Below are 14,632 nucleotides of genomic sequence, written 5' to 3'. Positions count from 1 at the left end.
TTTTTTTTTTTCACCTTTTTGTATTTTCACAAATTTAATTCTCTGCTTTTTAATAATTTGACTTGCTGCCTTGAACCTTTTATTCACCATAGAGCAGCATCAGACTGGGAGAGGAAGGTGCAGGAATGAGAGCTAATAAAGTATTTTACATGCCAATGTTCGATGTGCGATGATTAAAAGTTGATCGGTTCATGTAGTCTTCTAAAAGAAAGCAAGCTGTTTTTAATTAAGTGGGCCTCTTGAGTCATTTTGAGGCACCTATACATAACCCTACTGGTTATGTAATCTAATTCCATTTTTAAAATGAAAAGTAATTGATTGTGCTTGCTGGTTTTTCTTCTCTTTGTGTGTTGTCTGTTTTTTTTTTTTTTTTTTTTTGAGAAGTTAGTTTAAGCTATTACTTTAATACCGCTAAGGGGTTAAGTGCTTCCAGACCACAGCATGTCAATACCTGCACAAGGCAGAGACAGGCTGGCTGCGGTCAGTGCAGTGTAGGAAGACTGCTTCCCGCACTTGTAGTGACCTCATTCCACATGTCTACTGAAAGAGCCCAGCAAATTATAGAGGGGATTTAAAATCCCTTCCCTGTGGTCACTGGGGCACAGTCTTGCTTCTCCAAAGTGTGATGAGGGCTTTATCAGGTCAGCTCCTTGCAGAGTAGCAGTGCTGGTATCTCAGATACTTGTTAGGTTGACGTATGGCAGTACATTCTGCTCCAAGTGCTGTTGTCACATGTATATGCTTGGGACTGCTCTCTTTTTTTTTTTTTTTTTTCTTCTTCTTCTAATGGGACTTGTTTCAGAGAAGTGTAACTCATTGCTACAACTTGGCTGTCAAATGACAGGTCTCTGTAGTCTTCTAGAAACGAGAACGTATCACGGGAGTTTACGGTGCATTTAGCAAAGAAAATCACTGATCAGTGCTTTAAAATATGATCGCTGACAGCTGGGAGTCCCTCTATTGAAATGATTTAAAGCTTTTTCTTTTTTTTTTTTGTGTTGGTTAGAGGGATTCGATCAACTGTCAGGTCTTCATAGCTGTCTATACTGCGGTTAGGCCGGCCATACACGTTCAGTTTAGCTGGAACGGGCCGAGATTGAAACCATTAATGGGCAGGCTAAATGTACCAAGTTAATTGATCAACTTGGGTGCAACCAGCCTGCTCGATTCACTTGCGATTATCGCCAGTGCCCCTTCTCCCCACACCGTGAGAAGTCAGTGGCCCAGGAGGAGGGATTCCGGCATCAACACTGTTTTGTGTTGATGGGGAAATCCATGCAAATTTCTTTCCTGCGACCTGTGGTTGCAAGAAAGAAATTCCCTCCGTGTATAAAAAAAATTAGTCTACCTTACTCTATGCAGAAAAATAGATTTACCTGCTGTCCTACATTTAAAGTGATACTAAATGATATATACACACAGAGTATATATAATATATCTTAATTAAAAAAAAAAGAGGTAGTGCTACCTGCTCTGTGCAACAATATTTCACAGCCTAGGCTTATGTCTTCATACACAACTCTCTCTCACTCTCCTGAGAGTTTGCCAGGAATGGAGGGGGGGGGGGGGGGGGGGGGAGAGATGAGTCATACGAGGGCCAATGAGAGCTGCAGAGCTGGAGGTGTGCCTCTGTGTCTGTGTAAATCCAGGAATTGAACAGGCAGCCAGGCAGCAGCTTCAGCTGCCCACAGTTAAAATGGTTGCAGCCAGACTCAGTGGAGGAAGATTTCTGCAGCATATTGCATATAGTCCAGAGTCTCAGTATGTATAAAATATGCAAAGTGGTTGGAAGGAAGCTTCAGAATGGCAAATATGTTTTTATGCACAAATTATGTGAGCAGACTGCAGTTCCTGAAAAACCAGAAAAATGGGGGTAAGTGGCGCTACCTACTGGTGATTAATAATGAGTCGTAAGTGGCGGGGGAAAAAAGGGGGGAGCAGAAAGATTGCACCACAGATAAGTGTACCCCAAGAGTGCTCAATGCATATAATCCCAACCTCAGATAAAGTGACAGTGCTTCAAGTGTAAATGTGTCTATAACGTATGAGTGAGTAATATACTAACATCATATGCACCATAAGAGTATGTGCCTGAGTGACCATACAGGATCCCCCCAGGTGGCCACAGGGCACAACTTATGGGTGTACGATGAACACTTAGAACCGTAGCATGTACGTCCCAATAACTAAAGACCAAAACAGTATGGTACACAATTACACAGTAATGCATATAATGATTCCCTGATGATTTCCTAGTAGTAATTACTCCAGCTACCAAAGTGTAAACATAAGTGACAGTGATAAAAACAAAAATAAAAATATTAATAATCATCATATTCCAATGGGGATCAACCATAATCAGAAATATCCCATGTACATATCCAAAGCGGAGAAAAAATATATCATAATTAAAGTAAAGCCGCACTAAGCGGGCATAATCTAAATCCGTAAGAATGGGAAAAAAGTTCACACATAAATAAGCGAATAGCAGTCCATATAGTGTAGGTCTGATGGTCCTCAGGTGTGTAACAGGAAACAAATGGTGACTTGAGTGCTCGCAGTGTCCTCAGGTGACTTTTGTGCTCCCCCTCAAGGGTCCCTACTCACCAAATCCAATCACCCCAACGGGGCAATGCGCGTGTAGATGTAATTACTGCGACCAGTCCACCACCGTAACTGTTAATGTTGTTCCAAAGGTAGACCTCTATCTTCATTCCAAATAACATATATATGCAATATATGTATATGGCAGACTCCAAGGATGATAGTCAAGCCTCAGTCAAGCCAGAGTGTCCATCTCTCGCTGTTTGTATTGAGGCTTGACTACCGTCCTTGGAGTCTGCCATATACATATATTGCATATATATGTTATTTGGAATGTCCTTTTGATAGTTTTTCTTTTGGATTTTTTACTGTTTTTCAATAAATGAACGTAATTTTACTACACCATGGGAGCTTATTATTTTTTCTCCTATGAGGGACTCATTAAAGATCATGCTTAAATCTACCTGAAGATAGAGGTCTACCTTTGGAACAACATTAACAGTTACGGTGGTGGACTGGTCGCAGTAATTACATCTACACGCGCATAGCCCCGTTGGGGTGATTGGATTTGGTGAGTAGGGACCCTTGAGGGGGAGCACAAAAGTCACCTGAGGACACTGCGAGCATTCAAGTCACCATTTGTTTCCTGTTACACACCTGAGGACCATCAGACCTACACTATATGGACTGCTATTCGCTTATTTATGTGTGAACTTTTTTCCCATTCTTACGGATTTAGATTATGCCCGCTTAGTGCAGCTTTACTTTAATTATGATATATTTTTTCTGCACTTTGGATATGTACATGGGATATTTCTGATTATGGTTGATCCCCATTGGAATATTATTATTATTAATATTTTTTAGTTTTATCACTGTCACTTATGTTTACACTTTGGTAGCTGAAATAATTACTACTAGGAAATCATCAGGGAATCATTATATGCATTACTGTGTAATTGTGTACCATACTGTTTTGGTCTTTAGTTATTGGGACGTACATGCTACGGTTCTAAGTGTTCATCGTACACCCATAAGTTGTGCCCTGTGGCCACCTGGGGGGATCCTGTATGGTCACTCAGGCACATACTCTTATGGTGCATATGATGTTCGTATATTACTCACTCATACGTTATAGACACATTTACATTTGAAGCACTGTCACTTTATCTGAGGTTGGGATTATATGCATTGAGCACTCTTGGGGTACACTTATCTGTGGTGCAATCTTTCTGCTCCCCCCTTTTTTTTTCCCCATCCACTTGCGTCTCGTTATCAATCGCCAGTAGGTAGCACCACTTACCCCCCCATTTTTCTGGTTTTCCGTCAGAGTTCCCCTAGGGGAGCCCTATTAGGGGAGGCAGCAGACCTATCTTCTATCCTAAGCACGGTTATTTATATATATTTTTGTACATTAGACTGCAGTTCCTTTTTAATAATATAAATAATAATTAATAATAAATAAAAAAACACTTGTATCTTCGTGCAGATGTTTTTGGAAAAGCCAATCGCACAAGCCGAAAAGTACGCCACCAGTTTCCGGAACACCTCCAGGTTGCTATATTGCCTTGAACCTCGCAGAAAATTTCAGCAGATTAAAAAAAAAGTCATTGTTTTTATAACCTTAAATTACAACATGGCTTCTTTTGTATATGCTCTATTTTATTATATATATATATATATATAAATTTTTTTTTTTTTTTTTTCAAGGGAAGTTGAGCCTCCTTTTAATTAGGGGAAGAACTCTTCACTGTTTGCTATTCTCATTCATAGGTAATTTACTGGTTTAAGCCAGTGTTGCTGTACGATAAATATTTTGGCTGTGTACTGTATTTCAGATCTGTAATTAGCCGTTTGGCTGGAGTGCCACTTAACTAAATTGTCAGGGTGAGGATCTGAAAGCATTGGCTTGATAATGTCCTGAATGAAGTGTGTTTTCTGTGTAGAATAAATCTGGAGACCTGGCGTGCCTTAACGTAATCTCGGTGAAAAGTCTAGTGGGGAATGGCTGCAGCAATCATATGCAATCTTCTCATTGTACGACAACAACTAGAACTTTTGACAGTTGAAAGTGCTAATTGAGACGTTTCCTAACTTTTTCGTATGAAGAAGCCAGTTGCACTTTAGCTTTTAATAAAAAAGAGAAGAGGAATGTACACGCTGCTAACACCTGTCAAGCAAATTGTGAAGGGACTGTGGTGGGTCCCAGCGCTCTGATGACAAGCTGGAAGACCTGCAGAGGTCCCATGATGCTTCATTTTTGGTGAAATAGCTGCCAATCTGCCTAGCTAGAGCCTATTATTTAAAGACCTTCTGCAAATGTACAAGTTGATGGTGATGATAAAGATGTATTTTAATGCAGTTAGTCTTGCAGCAATGAGCAGTTTTTTGTGGGGACATGAAAGCTTTTATTCTTGTAGTATGAGCTTGTTATCTGTATGTATATTACAGGGTTTTCGTGTCAGTGTTGCATGTAACTGCCACCGCACTGCACTGATCTTATTGTCAGCTACATGGCTTTAACGTCTATTTATTATCTTACCATGGCTTCATTTAGTCTGTCGAAAGCAAAGAGGAAATAAAAGGCACATGCCTCAATTAAACCTCAGGACTTTTGTTAACGGGTTGGTTTGAACAAGAAAATTGCCTTGTTTAATGAGCACCTGGACACCATGTTTTTGCATTTTATGGCACAAAATGAGGAAATTCAAACTTAAGCATATTTTATAAAGCTGCATATTATACAGTTCCTCCAGAGGTTGGTAGGGGTTCCTTGCGATGTGGCTGATTGACCTTCTATCTCAGTGGTTCTCAACCCTGTTCTCAAGTACCCCCAACAGGCCATGTTTTGGGAATTTCTCTTAGATAAAATAGCTGTGCAAAATACCAAGCCATTGACTCTGATTTAAAGCACCTGTTCAAGATAAAGGAAAACCTGCAAACATGGCCTGTTGGGGGTACTTGAGGACAGGGTTGAGAATCACTGTACTATCTGATGGTGCCAGGATAGTTCAGGGTCTAGCAGTCCATGGTTCAGAGCCAGTGGGATGACACCAATGATCTGTTTAGCCGTCTTTTTAAGGGTGGCATTCTGACCACCACTGTAAGGGAGGCATTCTTTTGACTAACCACCAATGTGTAAGGGGCATTCTTCCCACTGACTCTTGGCAAATTGGTTTTAACGTGGGATTCCCGAGACCTAAAATTTTATTTGAAGAGTGCCTCTGGGGTAAGAAAGTTGCAAGAGGCTGGTTACAGATATGTCAAGTTCTACTAGCAAGTATGCTACCTTAAAGTGAACCTGTCATTCGGCATTTGAATGCACTAGTGGGCACAGTAAGGTGTTGACAGGTTTTTTTTTTTTTTTTGCCTCAGTCTGGCACAGATCCTGTTGTGTACAGTCGGTGCTCACAGTCGCTTGGTCAACCAGTCTGTGGGATAGAGCGATCAGCATTGTTGGATATTTTCCTCTGATGCTTTTTCTCTGAGATAAATGTGTGGGTAGAACATGCCCTCTTTTACTTGTGAACAAGAGACACAGAAAAGGTTGGGGAAACTTTTTTTTGGTCTTTAATGTCATGGCCAAGCTGTCTAATCAGCAAGTTGTGATTTAGATGGTTGAGACAATGTAAAGCTTGAACTCCAGGAGACTTCTTTCTTTTTTTTTTTTTTTACTTTCTTACATTGGTCCAACTTGGTTAAATCTAATTCTTTAAATCTCATGTTCACTGGGGACCCTTCTCAGCAGTAGCCTGTGCTATATACAGTGAGTGATGGTCTCTTCCAGGTGATGCACAAGAAACTTGATGTCTATATACTGAACACATGGGAGTTGCTTCATTCAGCACCTCCACATTTCAGAGAATGTCTTGTAGTATTTTTTTTTTTTTTTTAAGAGTACAAGACATTCTCTCATTCGTTGAAGAAGAGGGCTCGATGATAACTATGAGTCCATCTAATGTTAACCTTTCCACAGGTTGACCATGCTACTGTCCATGTGTGTTTATGATGCACCGTCGTAGATATGATGGAGAGGGGTAGTTGTAGCCACAGAAAGTCAGAAAAAGTTGTACTGGCAAAATCTGCCGGTGAGAAGAAGCCGCCTAATGTATCTACCACTTTTTTTTTTTTTTTTTTGTTTAGATACACTTTTTTAAGAGTAGATTTTCTCAACCAGGGTTTCTCCAGACGTTGCTAGGGGATCTTTGAGCAATTTCTCTCAGATAAGTTCCCACTGACAACATTTTATCTTTTTTTAGCTGTATATCTGTAGAGGAGTAATCCTTCCCAATGACCACAAGTGTAAGGAGCATTCTTCTCACCGACCATTACACTAATGTATCATGAGTTGTAGATATAGTAATTTTTAGCAGGGGTTCTCTGAGACCAGAAAGTTTAGGGTGAGGATTGAAGCCTGGATGGAGTGTTGGGGGGGGGGGGGGGGGGAGGGTGGAGTCCGTTTAGTAGGTAGTTGCACACTACTGGACAAGTGATTTTAGTTGAATTCTCCCCCTTTATTTTATATTTAACCATCTTGCTGATGTCAATGTGGTTGGTGGGGGAAGCATAATTTTAATAGGAAAAGCAAAATTACGGATTCTAAGCAGTACACCAGCAGAGTTGGTACAATTGTCAGCTTACACTAAAATAGCAAAATAAGTGGGCCAGCTCTATAAGCTTTTTTAATTGGAAGAAGGCCTACCGCTGTGCAGAAGCAGGTTCCTTTTTTTTTTTATTGTCCTTCTTAATGTTCCGAACTGATAAGTTACATTTTTATACGCATAAAGCTCTACTGACAGAGAAAAACCGCGGAGAGTCTATTACAGGCTTACGATAAACAACTGCACATGTGGAGTTCAATTTATTTCCACAGAAAAAGTGAGGTGAAGTCCTGAAAGTTTTTTTTTTTTAATTTTTTTTTTTTTTTTTTTTAAACCTCCTGTAATAAAACAGACCCACAAAGTGTCAAGCTATTTCAAAACACAGAGGCTGCCAGACAAATTATTGGCAGCATAATCAGTCAGCAATGCCTGCTACATTTTAATGTTCTTGGCTGTTAATTATTTCATATTTGAGGATCTAGTGCCGCTTGAAACTTTCTGAGTAGAATTTAAATTACAGATGGCAAACCTAGAGCCCTGAAAGCTCTCGCTATACAAGGGCAGGCTGAGACTTGAAGTGCCTCTACTACAAGCAAATTATGGGATTGTAACGCCACTTTAGGGCTCGTTCACACCCATAATGCAACAATACGTCTCAGAATCTGTGTTTTACTGAGCGTTACTGCAGTGCATGTAATGCACTGTATATGTGTTGCCATTATTTTGAATTGGACACCAAAGGACACATACAGTGCATTGCTCAGATGTGAATGCAATGCACGTTGTGGTGTCTTGGCTTGCCAAAAAAAGGGCAGGTGTTCTTTTTTTTTTTTTTTTTTGTGCATCAAATAAGAGCTTTTTGATAAGCCTCACCAATGACTCTAGGTTCACATTGGAGCGATTTGTCATGCGATTTGAGAGCCTATTGGAGGCAATGACACTGTTCTAATCAGTGCGACACTGATTTTTGCAGCGCCACACCGATTTGCAAATGTAGTTCCTGCACTACTTTTTGCCAATTTTCAGGTGCGACTTCAATAGGCATTTGTGCAGTCACACAGATGTGTATCAAATGGCACCTGAAATCGCGCTGACCTTGCTACTTTGAAATCGCGCTACTTCGAGTGAAGTAGCGCAATTTCAAAGTAGCACAATGTGAACCAGGGCTGAAATTTATTTTGTTCGATCTGTTTGCTGAGTGCAAAAAAACTGTAGTTCTGTGGTTCAAATTAAGGATCCTATGGTGAAAACATGGCTCATCCATAGATACAATACAGCGGGATTGATTTACTAAAACTGGAGTGCGCAAAATCTGATGCAGCTGTTCAGAGAAACCAATCGGCTTCCAATTTCTTTTTTTTTTTTTTTGTCAAAGCTTAACTACTTGTCGACCACCCGCCGCAGTTGTACTGCAGCAGGTTGGCCTGGCTGCGCGAATCGTGTCGTTGTATGTCAGCTCTTTGAAAAGGCTGTAGCAGGCGTGCCCGTGCCGCATCCTCAGAGCCAATGTCCGCTGGCCACCTGCAATCGCTCCTCACATTCCAGTTCTGGGCACCAGTCCTCAGAAAGGATGTACTGGAAGTGGAGCGAGTACAAAGAAGGGCAACAAACCTAATAAAGGGTCTGAAGGATCTTAGTTATGAGGAAAGGTTGTGAGCACTGAACTTATTCTCTCTGGAGAAGAGACGCTTGAGAGGGGATATGATTTCAATTTACAAATACTGTACTGGTGACCCCACAATAGGGATAAAACTTTTTCGCAGAAGAGAGTTTAATAAGACTCGTGGCCACTCATTACAATTAGAAGAAAAGAGGTTTAACCTTAAACTACGTAGAGGGTTCTTTACTGTAAGAGCGGCAAGGATGTGGAATTCCCTTCCACAGGCGGTGGTCTCAGCGGGGAGCATTGATATCTTCAAGAAACTATTAGATAATCACCTGAATGACCGCAATATACAGGGATATATAATGTAATACTGACATATAATCACACACATAGGTTGGACTTGATGGACTTGTGTCTTTTTTCAACCTCCCCTACTATGTAACTATGTAACATTGACAGAATGGGGATCTGTCAATGTAAACAGAAAGATCCCCGTTCTGTCAGGGAAGTAGAGAGCTCTGCTGTTCCTAGTGATCAGGAACAACTTTCTGTCTCTACTCCATGTCAGTCCCATCCCCCCACAGTTAGAAACGCCTCCCTAGGACACTTTTAACCCCTTGATCGCGTTAACCCCTTCCCTGCCAGTGACATTTATAAAGTAATCAGTGACTATTTTTAGCTCTGATCGCTGTATGAATGTCAATAGTCCCAAAAAAAATGTCCGCTCTTTCCGCCGCAATGTCGCAGTCCTGCTAAAAATCGCAGATCACCGCCATTAGTAGTAAAAAAAAAAAAAAAAAAAAAAAAATGCCATAAATTGATCCCCTATTTTATAGACTCTATAATTTTTGCACAAACCACTAAATCTACGCTTATTGCGATTATTTTTTTTTGTTTGCAGCTAGCACACTAGCTGAATAGAGTTTGCCTGTTCTCACGTGTAGGTTTTCTTTGGGTACACTTTCTTCTCACACTCCTGAAGACGTTCTGGAGGGTTAATTGACTCCTGTCTATTGAGATTGAGAGATTTGTAAGCTCATTGGGCGCAGGGACTGATGTGTATGAATAGTATGTTCAGAGTAAATTGACAGAATAATAATAAAATGTATTATTACTGTTGATACTATTATCACTTAACAGTAATGATAATAATATTAATAATTATGATAATAGTAATAATACATTTATTATTATTGATGATCTCAATATTGTTAATGCTGTTGATAATACAATGATATTTAGTAATAATGATACATTTTTTTAATAATAACTGATGGTGGTTATTATTATTATTATTATTATTATTACCATACCATTCTATTACATAATATTAGTATTGTTATTGGTCTTGTTACCATTATTATCAAAGTTTGGTGCCTTGCATGAACAAATTTAGTCAAAAAGGGGATATTTTAAAAAAAAGAAAATAATTGCTCTGGAGGTTGTTTGCAATAGAATGTTGAACAAACTGTTCCTTTTCCAGGAAAAGACGTTTTGAACTTGCTGCAATGTCGAGATTTTTTATTACGGACCCTCTTTGCTTCTCATTGAAGTAGGGGGCCCTTTTTTTTGGTTGATATTTGTACATTTACTAGTACATGACCTAAAACCAGTTTTCTCTCTTTTCTCTCCCTGGATACAGAATCGTATCTGGACCCAATCTTCCTGGCTGCAGTCTTCCGCCTCATTAGGAGGATTATTTTTACTTCTACGGAGCAATTGCACATTGATTTAAGACCCCATGATCCCCAGGACTCAGCGAAGTTCCTGCCCAGAGGAAGCGGATTGTGCGGAGTCAGGCATCTGATGTGACTTGATTTGAGGACTGCGTTCCATTCTCCTGGGAGCACGAAGCTTTGTCATGGAGCTGAGGCCCGCTGTGCTGTTTCTGGTTTGGACTTGCTTGTCAATATTGTTCGCAGAGTTGACTGGACACAAAATCTATACAAATACCTGGGCAGCCCGAATACCGGGTGGTCCTGCAGTGGCTGATGGAATATGTAACAAACATGGCTTCATTAACCATGGGCAGGTGAGTGACTTGACATAACTATGAAGAACTACAACTGAAAACGTAATTAATGTAAAAAGAGAAGTGTCAGAGTTGTTGTTCTTGTTCTTACAACAGGGAAAGTACTAAAAAATTATTTGGTGTTTACAGCCCAACTTGGGAAAGGATGGAGGGGCGGTCAAAATCTACCCATGCTGTGGGAGCTTAAGTGCACTGCAAGGGTTAAATCCCCATTATGTCTAGAGGGGGTGGGGGGTTAGAACGAGAGGCAGTATGACTTGCCCTAACCCCCGACTCCAGTGTTTCTCCTTGCCCCTGAAGCTCCAGCCTGTAGGTGGTCCCTCGGTGTGATCACGTACAATGCAACGTGCGCACATGTGAGCGGCTTGGGATGGAGGCTGCAGCATCCCAACTGCACTACTGGACGGAATAAGGTAAGCATTTCTACCTATTCCAACACCCTAGGACCTAATGAGGATTTCAACCTTGCAGTATGGTTGTGTAAGGGGGGGGAAAGGGGAGTATTCCTATTTCTTTTTACTTTTTTAGAATTTTTGCGCACAGAATTGGCCTTTAAAGCTTGTCTCTGTTGGAATTTACATACGATTATTGCCGCTTGCAGTAATCACTGTTCTGCTGGTGCGGGTGGCTTTCCCCGCACCCAGGAGAACACAATGGCTCTGCCAGGAGAGATTACCCTATCAACATTGACTGACTGTGTTCATGGGGGAATCAAGCGATTTGGTTTTGTTTTGTTTTTTGTTTTTTTTTTTGTTTTGTTTTTCCCTGCAACCACAGAAAATCACTCCTTCTATGGCTGGCTTTAGTTAGGTTTTGGTTGTAATTACACTGTGAGGCCTGCCTCTTTGCTGTTTGTACGTTAGCTTGTGGGAGATTAAATTCAATGGCTGCAGTAACTATTTAGTGTATCAGAATTTCACTGTAAATGACACCCAGCTGTCCTACACCCCAATCTTAGAGCTGCTTTAGTATTTAGTATAAGGGAAGTTGGAGGAGGGTAAAATTTGGTGGTGGTGGGGGGGGGGTTTAGTACCGGACCACCCCACTATTCATTTTGCTGCATGTTGTTTGCTGGAAAATGCAATATTTAGTTCACCCTAAGTAAAGTTTGCTTGTTGCTGGCTGTTGCAGGTCTGGGTTGTATTTATTTTTTATTTTTTTTGGTGCAGGCGGTAAATGTTTTATACAAGTAGATCCTGTTTAACCTGGTAGCTAAAAATACATGAGTAAGTGTATTTATAAATGTGTATAGTGTTACTGTGCATATTCTTCATGCCCTTATTCTTATATATTTTGTATTGCTAACCAGAAAAGCTGTGGTCTGAACCAAGAGAAATTCATAGATTCAACAGAACACATGCTACATTTTTATGGAAGGGGAAGAATCGCCATTGCCAGCTATTGTATTCTGACAGCAGGCAGCTGCGGCTGTCAGGATACCCGAGCAGTAGGCCAATAAGCTCCTTTTTTTCCGTTTTGTTTCCTTCGGTTTCTCAGTTGACATTTTTCGAGCTGGGTGGTGTCCACCGGGCCACCCATGGCTTAAGTTTGGTCTGATTCCTGCAGAATTTGAGCCATGGGAGGCACGCTTTAGTGTTAGAGAAACCTCAAAAGGTAATTCGGATCTCCTTATTTTTTTTTTTCTCTCATACGCATTTTTTAAATGTTATGTGTGCTTCATCTGTATCCTCTTTTGTACGGTTTGTATAGCTTCTTAAAATGAATGCTGTTTTTTGTGGCTAATTTTTAGAGCCGTTTTGTTGTGTGTTCCTTTCTTTTCCTTTATTTCTTCAATGCGATATAGTTGGTTTCATTTTCTATACAGCTTAATATTTTTTCCTGCTGTGCTTGTTTATTTTTAATGGAAAGCATCTTGAATTTGCCTATTTGTTGATTTTATCGGCCCAACTGAATTTTAAAGGACAAACTGATATAAACTGGAGCCTGCCACCAAATATTTTATTTGCGCACAGACAGACGCGTGTACAAACTTGGCGTTGACTATTCCATACAATAGATTTGGCCTTACATGAGTTGGGCTAGATTTGTACTATATGGTCAGTCGCCTGTCTCAAGGATCTAGACTAGAGCAAAGATTCTAGGTTTGGCCCAAATTACTAGGAAACTGCCCTATAAAAAGAGACCGCCAGCCTTATCAACTGCAATCCGGGAGTTCCCTGCCCTGTGGATGTGCGTTAAAGAAAAAGAAAAGATGCACAGTTAGCACACATTACTAGAATCCATAGCTCATGACCACATCCAATTTGGATGCAGATAGAAGCCGAAGCCTGTAAGACACACCCAATCTCCTCCATTCTTTGGTTGTTTCCTAAACAGAGACCCCCGATTCTATGTCCGGCACTTTCTATCTCCTTGAGCATTTGGGACAGATTACTTAAATCTCACAACTTCCAATCCTTACATACTCCTTTTAGCTCCACTGTTGGGGAACGTAAGATTCACCCTGGGCCTTTCTCCCAGAATGTTTGAGTGGTGGACGAACAAGGGTCTACTGAGAATAGCAGATATATGCGATCATAGGGGCATCCTAACGAGAAGGGCATTAGAGAACAAGCACCAGTTACTGATCTCAGAGTTCTTTAGATGCTCACAGTGCATTTCTTGTCTACAATATCCAAAAATTCAGACATGGCTACGATGACCCCTATGGAATATTTCTGCACACAATATAAGATCAGAGGCCATATCTCTGAAATATACACAGTCCTCACGAATTGTACTGAAAAGTTTGAATATATGAAGAGATGGGAGGCTGACCTCCAGGAGAGTATTGAGCTGGACGAGTGGCACAAAAAAGGCCAGGGGGCCACGAAATCCATCATAAATACTTCACTAATAGCAAATTTCAAAGTTTTAATAAGATGGTATATGGTCCCAGCAAGACTGGCGACCTTACCTGAGGCATCCCCTAGATGCTTTTGTGGCTGTGGACAACTGGGGACGATGTACCACATATGGTGGCAGTGCCCTAAGGTGAGACGCTACTGGATCAGGGTGTACAATTTTATATACACCCTCACCCAGGTAAACTTAATTAAATCCCCAAAACGGGCACTGCTAGGTGCCGAGAGATTCAGCTTCAAAATCTCAAAGGCGTCTTCTAACAATTGTATTTACAGCAGCGAAAATGACAATAGTTAAATCATGGAAATCGGCAGTGGTGCCATTCGATCCGCTCAAACACAAGCTCTCCTGGATCATGCTAAACAAACGAATGACTGCGATCTTACATGATAAAATGCAACAATTCAAGAAAAAATATGGAGCCCCTGGACCCGGTACTTAACAACAGGAGATCCCAGAACTATATCACTGTAAAGGAGCCGGCGGGGATCGGGGTACGGGGGTCACTTTCTAAAACTCTAAAACCCTGTACACACGGTCGGATTTTCCAATGGAAAAAGTGCGATCGGATTGTGTTGTCAGAAATTCCGATCGTGTGTAGGCTCCATCGGACTTTTTCCGTCAGAATTTCCGACACACAAAGTTTGAGAGCAGGCTATAAAATTTTCCCAAAACAAAATCCGATCGGTTAAATTCCAGTCGTGTGTACAAAAATCCGACGCACAAAGTGCCACACATGCTCAGAATAAATTAAGAGACGAAAGCTATTGGCTACTGCCCCGTTTATAGTCCCGACGTACGTGTTTTACGTCGCCGCGTTCAGAACGATCGGATTTTCCGACAACTTTGTGCGACCGTGTGTATGCAATACAAGTTTGAGCCAACATCCGTCGGAAAAAATCCATGGATTTTGTTGTCGGAATGTCCGAACGTGTGTATAGGGCATTACTCTTTCTTAGATTTTAGCATTAGAAAAGAAAAAGG

General features: G+C 40.8%; 1 protein-coding gene across 1 annotated transcript in view; it reads left to right on the top strand.

The window, feature by feature from the left end:
* Nucleotides 1-10,396: 10,396 nt before the first annotated feature.
* FURIN (furin, paired basic amino acid cleaving enzyme) overlaps nt 10,397-14,632 on the top strand; it is a 303,958-nt gene continuing 299,722 nt past the window's right edge. Inside the window, exon 1 of the mRNA XM_073618514.1 lies at nt 10,397-10,783. Coding sequence (XP_073474615.1) covers nt 10,613-10,783 — 171 coding nt within the window. The 5' untranslated portion in view covers nt 10,397-10,612. The remainder of the gene's footprint in view (nt 10,784-14,632) is intronic.

The sequence above is a fragment of the Aquarana catesbeiana genome, linkage group LG03 (genome assembly GCF_042186555.1).
Source record: "Aquarana catesbeiana isolate 2022-GZ linkage group LG03, ASM4218655v1, whole genome shotgun sequence".
NCBI lineage: Eukaryota > Metazoa > Chordata > Amphibia > Anura > Ranidae > Aquarana > Aquarana catesbeiana.
Note: the sequence above shows the minus strand (reverse complement) of the source record. Positions and strands in the feature narration are given on the sequence as shown.